This window comes from Plecotus auritus (assembly GCF_963455305.1).
Source record: "Plecotus auritus genome assembly, chromosome: 5".
Taxonomy (NCBI): Eukaryota; Metazoa; Chordata; class Mammalia; order Chiroptera; family Vespertilionidae; genus Plecotus; species Plecotus auritus.
In genome coordinates, this window is record NC_137776.1 from 90,693,339 (window position 1) to 90,712,055 (window position 18,717).

At 41.7% G+C, this 18,717-nt stretch overlaps 1 protein-coding gene across 3 annotated transcripts in view; it reads left to right on the top strand.

Annotated features, from left to right (window-relative positions):
* The window catches only part of EPB41L5 (erythrocyte membrane protein band 4.1 like 5), a 186,326-nt gene extending 168,582 nt beyond the window's left edge, over positions 1-17,744 (top strand). For 2 of the 3 annotated variants that reach the window (XM_080671033.1, XM_080671035.1), the window contains exons 23-25: positions 8,204-8,245; positions 8,605-8,735; positions 17,563-17,744. In XM_080671033.1, the coding sequence (XP_080527159.1) occupies positions 8,204-8,245; positions 8,605-8,735; positions 17,563-17,629 (240 nt within the window). In that variant the 3' untranslated portion in view covers positions 17,630-17,744. The remainder of the gene's footprint in view (positions 1-8,203; positions 8,246-8,604; positions 8,736-17,562) is intronic. The other variant, XM_080671034.1, reaches the window with a different exon arrangement.
* The last annotated feature ends 973 nt before the right edge of the window (positions 17,745-18,717 follow it).

Consider the following 18,717-nt stretch of genomic DNA (forward strand, 5'->3'; position numbering starts at 1 on the left):
TGGTTTTTCGGTTGTTCTGCTATTCAGTCTATTTGCATATTACCCTTTTATTATATAAGATGACATGATATTGTACATAGAAAACCCTAAAGACTCCACCAAAAAAATTGCTTGATATATTAAATGAACTCGGCAATGTAGCAGGATACAAAATTAACACCCAGAAATTGATGGCATTTTTTATATACCAATAATGAACTTTCAAAAAGAGAAACTAAAAAAAAATCCCATTTACCAATGCAACAAAAAAATTAAGATACTTAGGAATAAACTTAACCAAGGAGGTAAAATACTTGTACTTGGAAAACTACAGAACATGGAAAAAAGAGAGAGAGGAAGATATAAACAAGTGAAAGAATATACTGTATTCATGGATTGGTAGAATTAACATAATTAAAGTGTCCATACTACCCAAAACAATCTATAGATTCAACACAATCCTTATTAAAATACCAACGGCATATTTCACAGATCTAGAACAAATACTTTAAAAATTTATATGGAACCATAAAAAGACCTCAAATAGCTGCAGCAATCTTGAGAAAGAAGAACAAAGAAGGGATCAAAATACCAGATACCAGGTTACACTACAAAGCCACTGTTACTGGCACAAGAGCAGGCATATTGATCAATGGATCAGAGTAGAGACCCCAGAAATCAACCCAAGCCATTACGCTCAATTAATATTTGACACAGGAGGCAAGAGCATACAATGGAGTCAAGACAGTCTCTTCAATAAATGGTGTTGGGAGAATTGAACAGATACATGCAAAATGAAACTAGACACCAACTTACACCATACACAAGAATAAACTCAAAATGGATAAAAGACTTAAATGTAAGTCATGAAACCATAAAAATCCTAGAAGAAACCGTAGGCAGCAAAATCTCAGACATCTCTCGTAGCAATATGTTTATAGGTACCTGTCCTAGGGCAAGGGAAACTTAAGGAGAAAATAAACAAATTGGGACTACATCAAAATAAAAAGAAAACAATCAACAAAATGAAAAGGGAACCCACTGTATGGGAGAACATAATTGGCAATGATTCATCTGATAAAGGGTTAATATCCAAAATATATAAGTAACTCATACAACTTAACAAAAGGAAGACAGTCCAATAGGAAAATGGGCAAAGCACCTAAATAGACACTCTCCAAAGTGGACATACAGATGGCCAAGAGACATGAAAATATGCACAGTCACTGATCATCAGAGATGCAAATTAAAATGACAAGGAGGTATCACCTCACACCTGTTAGAATGGCTACCATCAACAAATGACAGTGTTGGCGAGGATGTGGAGAAAATGGAACCTTAGTACACTGCTGGTGGGAATGCAGACTGGTACAGTCACTATGGAAAACAGTATAGCGTTTCCTCAAAAAATTAAATATGGAACTGCCATTTGACCTAGTGATCCCACTTCTAGGAATATATCCTAAGGAATCCAAAACACCCATCAGAAAGAATGTATGCATATTCCTATTTTCATAGCAGCAGTATAATTTATAATAGCTAAGATCTGGGAACAGCCCAAGTGCCCATCAGTAGATGAGTGGATAAAAAAGCCATGGTACATTTACATCATGGAGTACTATGCAGCAGTAAAAAAGGAGGATCTCTTACCCTTTGAGACATCATGGAGGGACCTGGAGAGTAATATATTAAGCAAAATAAGCCAGTCAGAGAGGGACAAGTATCACATGATCTCACTCATATGTGGAATCTAATGAACAAAATAAACTGATGAACAAAATAGATCCAGAGACATAGAAGCATGGAACAGACTGTCGAATCTCAGAGGGAATTCGGGGGAGACGAGATCAACCAAAGAACTTGTATGCATATATGCATAACCCATGGACTCAGACAATAGGGTGGTAAAGACTGGGGGTAGAGGGATAAGGGTGGACTAGAAGAGGACAATGGTGGAAAAAGGGGACATATGTCATACTTTCAACAATAAAAATTTAGAAAAACAAACAGATGGCTAGACTCCACCCTGAGTTTTTGATTTGGTAAGTGTGGGGTGGGGCCTGAGAAATTTTCTGTTTTTCTCTATTAGCTATAATTTTATTATATCTTTCACATTTAGATTTTAACATATTAGAACAGTTTTGTGGGGGAGGGGATGTCAATTGTGGTTTTGCTATAACCCAGTTATGTTTTTCATCCTTATAAAAAGCCAATTCTCTAATTATTATCTACTAAATAATCCATCCTTTCCTAATTGGTTTGTTACTAATATTTCTATTCTGTTTCATTAGGTTCTTTCTTCTTTTCTTATTTTTGTGGTTTAGTTTTTTTTTGTGGTAAAATTGATATACTATACACACACACACATATATATGTGGATATGTGTGTGTGTGTGTGTGTATATATATATATATGTTAGAGCAGGGGTGGGCAAACTTTTTGACTCGAGGGCCACAATGGGTTCTTAAACTGGACCGGAGGGCCAGAACAAAAGCATGGATGGAGTGTTTGTGTGAACTAATATAAATTCAAAGTAAAGGAGCGGAGGGGAGAGCAAGAGAACCCTCCGCTCTTTCGGCTCCGTGGGCCGGATAGAACAGCCGAACGGGCCGGATCCGGCCCACGGGCCGTAGTTTGCCCACGGCTGTATTAGAGGCTCAGTGCACAAAATTCATGCACTAGGGATGAGGGGGTCCCTCAGCCTGGCCTGTGCCCTCTTACAGTCCGTGACCCCTCAGGGGATGTCTGCCTGCCGGCAGGCGGACATCCCTCTCAAAGTCCAGGACCCCTCGCTCCTTTCTGCCCAACTGCATGCTGCTCCCTACACTCGGCTTGCTGCTCCTTAGTGCTGCCGTGGAGGCTCCTGGCACTACTGCTGCACTTGCCAGCTGTGAGCCCAGCTTCTGGCTGAGGGGCGCTCCCCCTGTGGGAGCGCACTGACCACCAGGGAGCAGCTCCTGCATTGGGCGTCTGCCCCCTGGTGGTCAGTTCATAGTGACCATTTGGTCAATTTGCATATTAGGGTTTTATTATATAGGATAGGATATTGAATGTGAACTGTAAATGAAAAATAAAATTTAAAAAAGAACCAGCCCTAACTGGTTTGGCTCAGTGACTAGAGCATTGGCCTGTGGACTCAAGGGTTCCCAGGTTCGATTCCGGTCAAGGGCATGTACCTTGGTTGCAGGCACATAACCAGTAGGGAGTGTGCAGGAGGCAGTTGATCAATGTTTCTCTCTCATCGATATTTCTAATTCTCTATCCCTCTTCCTTCCTCTCTGTAAAAAATCAATAAAATATATTTTAAAAATAAAAATAAAAAAGAACCAAATAAAATTTTAGATCTGAAAATTCTTTAATATTTATATTTTTAATTCTCACCTGAGGATATTTTTAAAATTGATTTTTAGAGAGAGAAACATCCATGTGACAGAGAAATACTGGTAGGCTGCCTCTGCACCTGCTGACCTACCGGAATCTAACCTAAACCTAAGTATGTGCCCTAACCTAGAATCCAGCAGGAAATTCTTTGGTGTACAGGTTGAGACTCCAACCAATTGAGCCACCTGGCCAGGGCAGATCTGAAAAACAATTTTTAAGTTTACCTCCAGACCCTGGTCGGTGTGGATCAGTAGTTAGAGTGTCCTCCCATGTACCAAAGGGTCATGGGTTCTATTCCAGGTGAGGGCACATACACAGGTTGTGGGTTCCATCCCTGTCGGATTGCTTGAGCAACTGATCAATGTTTCTCTTTCCCTCTCCCTTCCTCTCTCTCTAGAATCAATGAAAAAAACATATCCTTAGAGGAGGACTTAAAAAGAAAAAAAAATGCTGGTTTGGTTCAGTGGATGGTGCTTCTGCAGGCGGACTGAAGGGTACCGGGTTGGATTCTGATCAAGGGCACGTACCGGGGTTGCAGGCTCAATCCTGGGCCCTGGTTGGAGATTCAGCAAGAGGCAACTAATTGATGTCTCTCACATTAGTTTCTGTCTTTCTCCCTCCCTTCCACTCCCTCTAAAAAAAATATCAATGGAAAAATGTCCTCAGGTGAGGAGTAACCAAAACAAACAAACAAACAAATAAACATTCATCCCCAGTGTGATTATTGAAGGAGCATATGAAGTATTTGTTGAATGAATGGGAAGGGATGGGACTTCGCTTTCAACTGTTTTAGCAACTCTGTTAGCCAGAGGGTTTATTTTTTATTTTAATTTTTATTGATTGATTATTTTAGAGAGAGGAAGGGAGCGAGAGAAACACCAGTGTGTTGTCCCACTTATTATGCTCTCTTTGGTTGCTTCTTGTCTGTTCCCTGACCAGGGATCCAACCCGCAACCTTGCTGTATCAGGAGGAGGTTCTAACCCACTGTGCTGCAAGCTGCCTGTCAGGGCCCCTCAACAAAACCCCTCTGGCGTGTCCTGGCCCCTGCTGTGGGCCGGAGCTCCTCTGCCACACCAAAGTTTTGGGTTCCATTCTGTCAGGGCACCTACTTAGGTTTTAGGTTTGATCCCCGGTCGGGGCTGACTGCTGCTCAGGAAGTGACCAAGGACCATTGAGGTCTGTGTACTCTACGTCATTCGGCGGGAAGCTGGGGTTCAATTGCCGACATGGCTGACTCTGATTCCCGCTACCCCTGCTCCTCCATCGAGGACGACTTCAACTATGGCAGCTGAGTGGCCTCTGCCAGAGTACACATCTGCATGGGTTGGTCCCCTTTCTGTGGCTCACCTGGCCAGCTGCTGCGCAGTCGCCCCGGGAGGCGGATTTCTGGGTTCCCAGGGAGAGCGCCCTCTGCACCGGACTCCCAGGGAGAGCGGGGTCCCGGAGGGAAAGCACTTTGCTCTGCCTCCCCTTGGGGCTCCCGGGCTGGACTGCCCATCCTGCACAGGGCTCGGAGGGGAGAGCTGCCCCAGGGAGGCCTCCTAGCTGGGTGCTGAGAAAACGAAACTGGAGCCCTTCCTCCTTGAACCCTGTCATCTTTGGTATAGATAGGGACAGATGAAAGCCTCAGTAGCCTTACTGGGGCATGCTGCGTGCGCAGCCTGCTAAGCGGTCCTGACGTTACGGAGTCCTGGACAATTTGCATATTCCTCTATTATTATATAGGATATCAGTTATACAACATTATAATTCAGTATTTGTACACAGTAGTTCCCTCCTCATCTACAGTTTCAGTTGTCCAAAGTTTTGGTTACCCACAGTAAACCATGGTCCAAAAATATTAAATGGAAAATTCCAGAGATAAACAATTCATGTTTTAAGTTACATGCCATTCTGAGTAGCGTGATGAAATCTGGTGCCATCCCCTCCACCTGCCTGGGGTGTAACTCATCTTCATCCAGCATGCTCATTCACACTGTCGCTGCGCTGCAGTGCTTATGCTCAAGTGAATTGTTGGGCCCTCTTTTCCTGCTAGAGTACTATTGTGTTTTTATTTTCTGATATCTAGTAAATCTTTAATTATAAATTTAGCATCAGTATGTCAGATTTCCCCTCAAATCTGCCTGCACTAAATTGGAGTCTATATTAAATTTACAGATTTTTTAAAGAAAACTGGCATTTTAAAAAATATCTTTTCCTTTTCACAAACTTGATATATATTTCTAATTTCTCATCTTTATTTGAGTCGCTAAATGTTCTCTATAAGTCTTCTAGATTCCTCATTAGGTTAAGTCCTAAATGTAGTTTTATTGAAATTGTGAACGGTATTTAATTTGTTACTGTTGAATTAATAATTTGATTTTGTGTCTAGTAAACTTGCAGAATTCTTTCATTAGTTAATCTACTGATTCCCTTGAATATTCATTCAGTTTCTAGGGTGTGTTTAATATCTGTCTACAATTATTGATTAATCCATTTCTCATGTGTTGCTAGATCTGTCAGTAGTTGTTTTGCATATTTTAAAGAAAGGCTGAGAGATGCATATATGTTGATGATAATGATACTTTCTTAAGTTCCTTTAAGCACTTTAAAGTATCCTTCTTTGCCCTTTTTTTCTCTCTTAATTTCCCTCTTGATTGATATAATATCGACACCGTAGTTTTCTTTTTTTTTTTTTTTTTAAATATATTTTATTGATATTTCACAGAGAGGAAGGGAGAGGGATAGAGAGCTAGAAACATCGATGAGAGAGAAACATCAATCAGCTGCCTCCTGCACACCTCCCACTGGGGATGTGCCCGCAACCAAGGTACATGCCCTTGACTGGAATCGAACCCGGGACCTTTCAGTCCGCAGGCCGACGCTCTATCCACTGAGCCAAACCGGTTTCGGCCGTAGTTTTCTTTTAAGTTTGTTTTACCTAGTGTATAATTTTCTGTCCTTTTATTTTCAACCTTCCTGTGTATCTATTGGTTTTAAATGAACCTTTTATGAACAAAATTTTGTTGCATCTTGTTTTTAAAATCTTATTTGAGAGTCTCTATTCTCTGATTGAGTTTAATCCATTTATATTTACTGTAAGTATGATAATAGGATTTGTTTCTGCCTAACCATTTTTTGTTTACTTTTACTGTAGTTTCTCCTCTCTCTCTCCTTCTCTCTCTCTCTCTCTCTCTCATTTCTAGTGGTAAAAGTCCATTTGTTTTCTAATATTGATGATTATAACTTACTAGGGGCCCAGTGCACGAAATTTGTGCACGGGGTGGGGGGGGAGGGGTGAGTCCCTCAACCTGACCTGCACCCTCTCTAATCTGGGAGCCCTCAGGGGATGTCCTACTGACGGCTTAGGCCTGCTCCCTGTGGTTCTCTGCTCTCTGTGGACCTGCCTGCTTGATGCCACCGCAGGCCCTGGTTCTGCTCTCTGTGGGGGCCTGCTTGCCCTTTGCCGCTGGGGCCAGGGGCAAGCAGGGCCCTGCTGTCTTCTCTCTGGCTTGCCGCCACAGGAGCAAGCAGGTCCCTGGTGTCTGCTCTCTGTGGGGGCCCTGCAGGGGACTGCTTGCCCCTCACTGCCACCACCAGGGGCAAACAGGGCCCCGCAGTCTGCTGTCTGCTTGCTCGCTGCCGGGGACATTCCTGCCCCACCCCCCGGCTGCTTGCACACGTGCTGGCTTGGAGCACCTGGGTCCCGGGGATGTTCCCGCCCTGCCCCCGGCCGCTCAGCACCTGCATGCATAGGCCCATTTCAGGACCCCAGCTGCTCCTGGCCTACGTGCAGGCCTACAGGCTCAGAGTGGCCTGGCTTCCAAGAATGCCTGTTCCTGGGACGCAGGCCACTTGGTTCTGGCGCGCACGCAAGTGTCCACAGGGCAGGAACATAAACCGTGTTGCGGATGTTCCCACCCCGCCCCCGGCTGCTCGGCGCCTGCACATGTAGGCCCAGAGTGGCCAGGGGCGTTCCCGGACCCCGGCCGCTCCAGGCCTACGCGAGGGCCTACAGGCTCAGAGCAGCCTGGCTCCTGAGGACGCCTGTCCCGGGGACCCAGGCCACTTGGTGCTGGCACGCACGCAAGCGGCTGCCCCGCCCCTGGCCGCTGGGTGCCTGCATATGCAAATTAACCCACCATCTTTGTTGGGTTAATTTGCATACTCCTGATTGGCTGGTGGGCATCGCGAAGTGGTGGTCAATTTGCATCTTTCTCTTTTTTTTTAGTGTAGATTAAGACCTGGACTTATATTATTTTTTTTTTTTTCAGAATATAATGTTATCTGCAAGGGCTACTCTAAGTTTTTATAAAATAGGGGAGTTTATTAGATTATAATTCTACACATAAAAGTATGATCTAGAAAATTAAATGTTGAAATAAATCTAACAAAGGCCCTATGAAGCAGAAGTAATATGGGTGGTTCTATTGTTGTTTTCTAATGAATGCATGATAATTAGAGAATGACCTCTGTATAAACAGATGTTTTTCCTGTGTACTTTTTTATGCTATTCATTTTGATTTGTCATAATCCATTGTTCAGAATCCTACCAAGAAGGCTATAATTATTTGTAATGAACTAAAATTTTAGAAAATAAAATATCAAACCAATGCTGAGGTGGGGGACAGTCCTATTACATGAATTGAAAGTAGTAGTAGCATTCTTGGAGTAGTGGATATTTAGATTAAAGAGATTCTCAAAATTATTTGTGTTGTAGAAAATGATCTTGGATTCAGAAGTTCATGTCAGCTCCAGGGACCATTAAGAACTGCTCCCTACCCCACCCAATGCATCTCATAGTAGAAGAAAGCATGGGGAGTATAATTATGAAAATAAATACATATATGTAATTTATTTTAGGTATCTTCAACATCCATGATCACGCCCCGGTGGATTGTGCCAGTAAGTTAATATTTGCAATTTTTCTATTGGTTACCCTTTCAGAGTGAGACCTAAAGGATTACCAGGCTCTTGTTTTTCCTTAAAAACAAGGGGTCATTATCAAAATTCTGTTTACTGACCTAATAGCTTCAAACTAGCTATTTAACTTTTCTGTTTGTAAATGCTTATAAATGATGAATAAAATAAAAATCTGAAGGAAAGGATAATTAAAAACAAACAAACAAACCAAAACAACCACGATCATCAAAATCCTCATCCTCATTACCATAATCATTAGTAAGATGACTTAGAGCTGAAGCACTGACCTTTGGGTAAGCATTGTCACCTCTGCTCACACATGTGTTGTATGTCTCCCTTAGCAGAGCAGTGTCCTTTCTAATGGACTCACAGAAAATGGACCGTCCTTGGTGGGGAAGGAGGGACATGGCAGTAGAGACGTGATCTCGCTGATCTCTCCCCCAGCACCATTCTTGGTGGATGCTGTGACCAGGTGAGGACATTTTTTTAGTTGCAGTTTTTAGGCATCTGTTAGTAGTGGGGGAAAATTAAATATATTTGAAGCAATAATGTAAATTCTTCTTTCATTGAATTTAATTGAAATTGGATAAATCTTTTCTCTGTTTACTATTTAGACTAGTGTTTTCTTTTTTCTTGACAAGTAGCAATTTTCTACAAAATTATGAAGTAGACATTATGGCTTTTCAAATGAAATCTTTGTTAGATAAAAATGTTACAGGCTTATCTTTTAAAATTTGTATTTGTGTGTGTGTGTATTTTTAATTTATCTATTCTTGAAAGTATTACACATGTCCTCTCCCTGCCCCCCATTGACCTCCTCCACCCCACTCCTGTCCCCTCCCAGGCCTACCTCTGCACTGTTGTCTGTCCAGGGGCTATGCACATGTGCATATTTAAGTTGATTTGTCTTTTTTTCATGCTTTACTATTCTGTTGTCCATCAATATGGTGAAGAGGCACAGCTCAGGGTGAGGTAGGAGTTTCCCAAGGTGAGGCACTGAGATAGCCTGTACTGAAACCTGTTGCACACTCATTTCTACATAGCACTTGCCACAAAGAAAAATTGGACTCAAAAGAGCTTTTGTTTATCCTGTAGTCCTTCAACATTTAGTTGTTAGGACCAAAACTGTGCTCATTTTACAAAAAGCTTTAAAATTGCCTTCATTTTCACCTTAGACTTTTTCCTGCTTATGTCTGGTATTTCTCATGTCCTCCTAGTATTGAAAATATGAGTCGTTGAAGTAAATGCTTTCCTAATTAGAAAGGACAAATTATTAGATGGTTAACTTAAGAGAAATTTAATAGGTTATTTTTTTAAACATTTATCTGCCTAGTAACTGCCACTATAAAAATAGAGATTACATACAGAGGACCAGATGATAATGCTTTGTAATTGAGTTTGCACAATGTAATGTGAGTTCTTAAGGATTTCCAAATTAAAAATTACAGATGAAAAAGAGCTTATCTCTACTCCTTCCCAAAGCAAAGTAGTCAATAAGAGAGATAAAAATGACAAGTAGTATACCTGAAACTAATATAATATGTCAATTATAATTCAAAAAATGACAAGTAAATAAATCAGTGAAACGGAATAGAGTCCAGAAACAAATCAGCACGTTTGCAGTTACCTGATTTATGAAAAAACACTCTAGGGGATTTCTTTCAGTAAATCAGGTAGACAAGTTAAATGTCCATGTGGGAATTTTTTTTAAATTTTTAAATTAAATTTATTGGGGTAACATTGGTTAATAACGTTACATAAGTTTCAGGTATACAACTTTATAATACAGCATCTGTATACTCCATTGTTCACTTATATTTTCTTCTAAAAGCTTTATTATTTGATGTTTCATATTTAGATCTCCAGTCCATCTAGTATGGATTTTTGTATGCTCACCCCACAAAGTCTAGTGGCCTTTCATCACCATATATTGACTTCCTTTACCCAGTTTGTTCTCCCCCCATCCTCGTTCCCCTCTGATAACCACCATTCTGTTGTCTTGTTTGTTTTGTCTTATTTGTTTACTTGTTGCTTTTTGTTTTATATCCCACATAGGAATGAAATCATACGGTTCTTGTTCTTTTCCATCTGACTTACTCCACTTAGCATGATACTCTCAAGATCTGTTCATATTATCACAAATGTCAATATTTCATCTTTTTTATGACTGAGTAGTATTCCATTGCATATATACAACATCTTCTTTATTTAATCATCAGTTGAAGGACACTTAGGTTGTTTCTATATCTTGGTTATTTTGAATAATGCTGCACTGAACACATGGGTACATATATCTTTACAGTGTTTTAATATTTGGGGAAAATATTTTGATTCACCTCATACTATACACAAAAATCCATACTAGATGGATTGGAAATCTAAATATGAAACATCAAATAATAAAGCTTTTAGAAGAAAATATCAGTGTGAACATCTTTGTGGCCTTGAATAAAGGCAAAGGTTTTTTAAACAGGTCACAAAGAGCTTTACTCACACAGCAAAAACATTATAACTTGGGTTATATCAAGAACTTCTGTTCCTCAAAAGATATCATTTCAAGAGCTTGAAAAGGAAAGCCACAGAGTGGGAGAGAACATTTGTAGTCCCTCCCTCTTCCTTCTTCCCTTCCTCTTTGTTTCTGACTCTGTCTCTCTATCTCTCTCTCCTTCTCTCTCTTGCTCTCTTCCTCTTCCCCCTCTGACAAAGGACTCATACCCAGTGTATATAAAGAGCTCTTATAAACAAATAAGAAAAAGACAACTCAATAGAAAATTTCACAAAATAATTGAATAGATAATTCACAAGAGGATATCCAGATGGGCAATAAGCATACAAGATAGGGTGCAGCTTGACTAGTCATTGAAGAATACACATTCAAACCACCATGTGAGAACACTGCGTACTACCAGAAGGGCTACAGTGTAGAGAAGACACATAGTACCAGGTGAAGATAGGAGGCAGCTGGATCTCTGAAAATTGGAATAGCCATGTTGGAAATAGGTTTGACAGTATTTACAAAAGTTGAACATACACAGTGAATCAGTGACTCTCTTCTTATGTACACACCCAATAGAAGTACAAATATATGTGCATTGAAAGACATGTACAAGAATGTTTATAGCACCTGTATTCATAATGATCCAAGCTGAAAACTTTACAAAAGCCCATTAGCAGTCAGCTAGATAAATATTAGAATAGAGCAGTGAAGATTAATGAACTACAACTGCAATGTAGCAATACAAATGAATCACATAAACATATTTACATTAGTTATTCATTGTTGTGGAACCAAGTACCACATATGTAGCAGCTTAAAACAATACACATTTACAATCTCACTTCCTGTGAGTCCTCTGCGTCAGATTTCTGACAGGCCACAATCAGGGTGGTGGCCAGGGATAGGTTCTCATCCTAAGGCTCAACTGGAGAAGGGCCTCCAGTCATGGTCGTTGGCAGAAATCAGTTCCTGAAAGACTTAAACTGAGGGCCTCTGTGTTTTAGCTGACTAGTGGCCAGAGGCTACTCTCAGTCCTTGCCACACAGTCCTCTCCACAATAATTGCTTACTTCATCAAAGCTAGCAAACCAAGAAGGCAGTAGTACCTGGTAGCAAGCTGGAAGTCAGTCATGTACAATCTAATCACAGAAGTGACATTCTGTTACCTCGGCTATGTTCTATTGACTAAAGCAAATCACAGGTCCTGCCCATGCTTAAGGGGAGGAGATTAAGCATGTGAATTCCAGGAGGTGAGGATCATTGGAGATCATCTCACCATAACATAAGCAAAGTAAAGTTCAAAATGAGGCGCAACTCCTAGAAATAAAAATAATGGTTATTCTTGAGGTGATTAGTGACTAGAAGGAAGTCCAAAAATGATCTTTGGAGGGCAAGTAGTTTTCTATTTCTTGATCTGCATGCTGATTAATTGCAAAGGTGTGTTCCATTTGCAAAAAGTCATCAAGCTGTACACTCATGATCTGTGCACTTCAGTGTGTATACGTTATAATCAATAAAATGTTTCTAAAAATGATGCCCGGGTTGCATCTCTACAGATGAGATTTACTTTGAGTATTCTCTGTAAAATTTAATTTTCAGGTATAAAACCACAAAGACAAAGAACAGGAGAGGAGACAACAGCAATTGAGAGACTTCAACAAGTTTTAGAAGCAGATAAATGATGAATAAGTAGTAACCAATTTAGCAGGCTCCATTTAACTGAAATTTAAACATGAAAAGGGAGGGAGTGGAAACTGAGAAACATACAAAGCATGCAAACTCACATTGCAGAGCCCTGGAGAGGCTCAGGAATTGGGGGTTCTGATATTTGTGAAGATAGGGGTATAAGGTGGGATTGAGAATGAGGACTGACTGAAAATATTTGTACCCATGTAAACAGTCCTCCCCAACCTACCTGTGCTGGAGGAGCTGGGCCAGAGAGGCTCTGTGTTGGTGCGGTGCTCTTGTTCCAGCATTACAAAGGGTTCAGCAATCTGGAGAAAGGTAGATTAAGTAAGAGTCCAGAGATGAAAGATAATTTTGAAAGGCATTGGGGGTCAGAGGAGCTTCAGCTAGAGGAGCTAAAGTTCCAAGTTCTTTGTTCTTAGTTCTCCTTGTCTCAGGACCCCTACTTTTTATTAACACAATTTGTCCTAAGGCAAGGTGGCGATAATACACTTCAAAGGGTAGGGTTTACAGAAGCATTGTCAGATTGGGGAATAGCCTACAGCTGTTCAGGTGTTTGGCCAACAGGAGGCAATAACATGTAGATTAAGATACCCTGAGCTGTCTGGCAGCAAACAATCATCTTATTCAGGTTTGGGGGAAGTGCCTTTTCAGCCATTACAATATGTGATTACATATGTGACTCAGCCCTTGTTGAGCCCCCAAGTTTCATCAACCTTTTGATGAAACTCTTGTAATTATGACATGCTGGAATTGGCTTCCAGCAGCTCTGGATTGGGGTGTCTGTAGAGTAAGGTCCCAAACTGAAAACAGGAAGGTTAACCCAAAGTTCACACACTGAAAGTCCAGAGTGTCGTTGGCTAAGCATAAATGTCTCAAGTGGGAAATTAAGAGGATTCTTTTATAGAGGAACTGACACACCAAAGAGAAAAGGCCCACAAGGCTGTTTGTGGGTCCCCTGATGGAACTGCCAGGAAATCCGCTTTAAAGCTCTACCTGGAAGCCCATTAATGTTCAGCAGTTTTACCCATGGGTGGTTTCCAAACAGCGTTCCAGTGCTTCCCTCTTCAGTATGACAGGAGCAAAGGTCATCAGATGTTTGAGGAAAGACCCAAACAGGGAAACTGAATGAAAAAGAAACAGGAGGAAATAAAAAGTGCACAATGATAATAGCGTGAGGGAAAAGATAACTGACTACACCTATGCAATGATACAGGACATTTAAAAGAAAAGAACAGAAACTAAAGTATTCTTAGGAACTATTAACCAGGTTAAAAATAAAATCCAAAAAAATATGTGGAAGATAAGATGGAGGAAAATCTATCCCAAAATAAAAAAAGGTGAAAACTGGGAAAGAAAAGAAAATGGAGGGTTGGCCTAGGAAATCCAATATATGAGTCATTAGCAATAGAGAAAGAAGAACAGAGTAAATGAACGTGAGAGAATTGTCACAAAAAGGAATCTAGATTCCCTAGAACAGAAGTACTTGAGTTTTCACATTCAACAGGCCTACTGAGTACCCAGCACAGAGAATGAAAACAGACAACACCAAGGAACATTGTAAAATGTCAGAATATCAAAGTTAAGAGAGGATACATGTCTGTGGGGTTGGGGGAAGAATACATACGAAAGATTAGAAGTCAGAATGACAGCAGACTTAACTGAGAGCTAGAAGATAATGGAGCAATGTCTTCAGAATTCTGGAGGAAAAGCATTTCTCACCTAGAGATTTATATCCAAAAGATCATTGAAGTGTGGGGTTAGGCGAAATCTATAGTTTCTCTATAGAGTAGGTGTTCCTCCTGTGGTCTTCCTCAGGAAGCTATTCATTGGAGCATGTGTTCCATCAGAACAAGCTGATTATCTAAGAAAGAAGACAAGGTGGGGCCAGGAGACAGAGGAGTGGGATTTACCAGAAGGGAGGTGGAGGCAGCGTCCAAGGTGGCAGCTGCCCACCGAGGTCTGGAAAGATCCTGTGGATTTGAAGAGGGGGATATAGTTCCAGGAGGGATGTTGCCAAGAAAACACATAGCCCACCCCAGTTTTTAAAACTTACATGGCATGGCTGACTTACTCAGAAGAGAGCCGAGGTTTTCTGCGAGGTTAGGGGTCAGTCAGAAGCAAGGATAGAAAATTGGGAAAGTAGTTCACAACAGAAGAGGCAGTTATTCAGTCCCAAGAAAACAAATTGTGCAAGAAAAAAATACTTAATGCACCTATATTCAGTTGTGACAATATTTGTATAATTACAATAAATACTGAATATTAGCATTGCCAAAAATTTTCATACACTGTTGAAAAGATCAAAACAAAGGATTGTGGGGCTGGTGAGTGGGGTGCAAGAATGTTACGTTTTCATAGTCTCTAGTAGGAAGTCATTGTAGAAACATCTCTTAGAACAGTTAGGACTGGTGCTAGTTGTGCATGAGAATTACCTAAAGGGCTAGTTAGAACGCAGGTTACTGGGCCCTACCCTCAGACTCTTTGGTTCTGTGTGTCTGGTATGGTGTCTAAGAATCTGCATTTATAACCAATTCCAGGGCCTACACTCAGAAAACCAGAGATACAGAAAAGTGAAGGGAAAATTCCAGGAAAAAAAACAAACAAACTACCCCACAGTTGAAAATGTTTGTGTAGTAGGAATGGAGAGGGTGAGATAAATAATTGCTGTTTCATTTATAAATCTTGTTAGTACTTTTGATATTTTAAACTGCAATTGACCCTTGAACACAACATGGTTTGAACTGCACCGTCTACTTATATGCGTATTTAAAAAAATAAATATACAGTCAGCCTGCCGTATCCCTGAGTTTCACATCCACGGATTCGACCAACCTCAGATGAAAACCAGTGTTTTCCATCCCCAGATGCATGGTGCCAACTATGCATTGTTCTATAGCGTTTTATAGAAATGCTATATATATTCTTGCCAGTCCGAATATTGAGCATCCCTGGATTTTGGTATCCAAGGGGATCCTGTAACCAATCCCCAGTGGATACCAAGGGGCTGTAATTAAGTTTTGGGTGAGTCAAGTTATGTGCAGATTTTCAACTGGAAGGGGGTTGGCACCCCTAATCCCTGTGTTGTTCAAGGGTCAAATGTATGTCCTTGTACTATATGTTTTGATATTAAGTTTATCTGAAACCAAAATAGATGTTATATCCTTGCACCTAAATTTATGCTCTTCACTTACAAAAGAGACTCTTTTGCAAAGCCTATATATTTTTATTTTTTTAATTGAATTAAATTTTTTATTAATCCTCACCTGAGGATATGTTTTCATTGATTTTTAGAGAGAGAGAGAGAAATGTTGATCTGTTGCCTCTTGTATGCTCCGACCTGGGATTGAATCCACAACCTAGGTATGTGCCCTGACCAAGAATCGAACCTGCAACCCTTTTGGCACACCGGATGACATTCAAACCAACTGAGCCATCCAGCCAGGGCCAGGGCCATATACTTTTATTTTTCACATAGCTCTAACAAAACATACTGGCTGGTATAGGAACTTGGACAGCCACCTGAGACTATGTAAAGAAGCACAGAACAGCCCACTGGGTTTTTCCTGAGCAGGTTGCTGTCATGCTCAGCACAGTACTGTTTTTGATATTCGTCATAACTGACTCATTAAGAAATGGGCAAGTGTCTGGTTGGTATATGTTATTCAAGGAAGTAGGAGACATTGATATCTTTAGATTTAATTTCAAGATTAAATATGCATCAGTTATCTAGAAAATTCCCTTCTGTGGAATACCTTATTGCTAAATTAAGTATTACAACACAGTCATTTAGGTCTGTTATTTTATATCAATACTAGTGGCCCGGTGCACAAAATTCGTGCACGGGGGTGGGGGGGTGGTGTCCCTCAGCCCAGCCTGCACCCTCTCCAATCTGGGACCTCTTGGGGGATGTCTGAAACCGGCAGTCAGACATCCCTCTTGCAATCCAGGACCGCTGGCTCCTAACCACTCACCTGCCTGCCAGCCTGATCGTCCCCAACTGCCCCCCGCTTCCGGCCTGATCACCCCTAACTGCCCGCCCTCCCCGCCAACCTGCTCGCCCCCAACTGTCCCGCCAAGCCAGCCTGATCACCCCCAACTGGCTCCCTGACGGCCTGCTCACTCCCAACTGCCCCCCCTGCTGGCCTGTTTGCCCCAACTGACCCCCCTGCTGGCCTTCTTGCCCCCAACTGCCCCTCCTGCTGGCCTGTTCACCCCCAACTTGCCCCCCTGCCGGCCTGATCATCCCTAACCGCCTCTGCCTCGGCCCTGCCACCATGGCTTTGTCCGGAAGGACGTCTGGAAGGTCTCCCGGTCTAATTAGCATATTACCCTTTTATTTGTATAGATGTTTTTATTGATTTCAGAGAGGAAGGGAGAGGGAGAGAGAGAGAGAGAAATATCAATGATGAGAGACAATCATTGATCAGCTGCCTCCTGAACTCCCTATACTAGGGCATGTGCCCTGACTGGGAACCAAACCGTGACCTCTGGTTCATAGGTCGACATTCAGCCACTGAGCCACGCTGGCCGCTAGGTCTGTCATTTACTCAGCATGCTCCATGTGGCACTCGTGGAGAAATGGGTGTTGTTTCTGTAAGGTTTAATCAGAGATGTAGGACTTAATCTGACCAAAGCCAATAAGTTGACCAAGACAAGCAGGTTAAAGGCGAAAAATCGTGTTTATTGAAAGCTCTCGGGTGAGGTCCCGCGGTCCGAGAGCACAGGCCGGGGGAGTCACACTTTATTCACCGGTGGGCTTCACCGGTGGGCTTAGAGAAAATGAATTCAAATTCTAAGCAAGGCTACAAGCAGAACTTCCCTTTTTATTAAAGAGCCAGCCCTATGTGCACTTAGTGGTTATCTCGCTGCTGGCCTTGAAAACAACACAGTTCTTTCTATCCAATTAAAAACACCTGGCATGGCATTGAAATTATGGGCATATCTAGTCTCTGGCCTACAAGGTCAGACAGCTTAAGTTTATTTTCCTCATTATTCAAGCAGGCTAAAGCAGGCTAGAAAGCAAAGTTTGTAAAGTTCCTGCTTTCCCAGCCCCAGACCTTACAGTTTCTATCTCAAAGGGTTTCATGGAATAACCCATTCTTCCTTCCTTTCAGCTCTGCTCCAGTTGTGACCGAAGAACCCATCTTGAAGCAGAAGTGCTTACTGACAACTGAGCTCTAAGGGATTGCCTCCTCCTCGCCTGGACCTGGATGCCCAGCACGCTCCCACAGTCCGTCCTGAAATCAGTTTCTGCTGACCGTGTTGGATGCAGGAGTTTGCCCTGTACTTGTTGGTAAAAAAAAAAAAAAAAAAAAAAAAAAAAAAAAAAAAGTTTGCCTGGATTTGACTTCAGTTCCATGAAAAAAACAACTAGTGTTTAGTCTGACTGGAAGAGTTTAATTACACTGCGTATTTCCTCAGATGAGGATACCTGGTCTTTTACATTCTTTAATTTTCGAAGTTTTAAATTCCTAAAACAAGGGAATGACGTTCCCTATGGTTTGCTTCAAGCTCTTGGCCCCACCTAGTGGTTGTAATTGTTCATAATGCTTCCTACGAGGCAGTCTTTGAGGGTCAATGTCATTTCTCTCTAGTGTCAGCGTGAGTGTCCCTAACCTGTTAGAGAACTTGCACTTTTTTCTGCATTACCTGGAAGTCAGGGATTTAGGAACGTAATGAGGATCTTATGTAGGTAGATGCAGTGCTAGCTTTCTTTCCCTTTTTAAACAATTATTACAATGCTAAAGAGCAGTTTAGAACACAGAGGGTTTTCAAATGTCGCCCATATTTTTGAATGCTTACTGGACTGGCTGTCTTAGTACTCCAAAGTTACAGCAAGGTAAGACAAATCTCGAGAAGAACTACAGAGAAATCAATTGCCCATCGTTTTCAGCTCAGCCTTCCCACAGGAAGCAGCCATGCACCACAGGTTTCCTGTAAGTGTTCAGCCGGGAAGGGGAGGAGTGGGTTAACGTTACCCTGGGCGTGTCCCTCCGGTCCTCGCGCCTCTTCCTGGGCCCGGGGACTGCAGCCCACAGACTCAGTGATGAAGGAGCACAGCACGCTCTGGGCTGGCACTGCTCCACGCGGGTACCTACTGGGACATGGCCTCCACTTCCTTTCAGTACAAGCTGGATAAATTGAGAGCTTGTAAGCAAGAAAACAAAAGAAAAAATACCAGGACAGAAACGGAATCCAGGGGTGGGTGGGTGGAATTTTGTTTCTTGAACAAATCCCATGTCTGAAACTATATACAACATTCTGAAGGA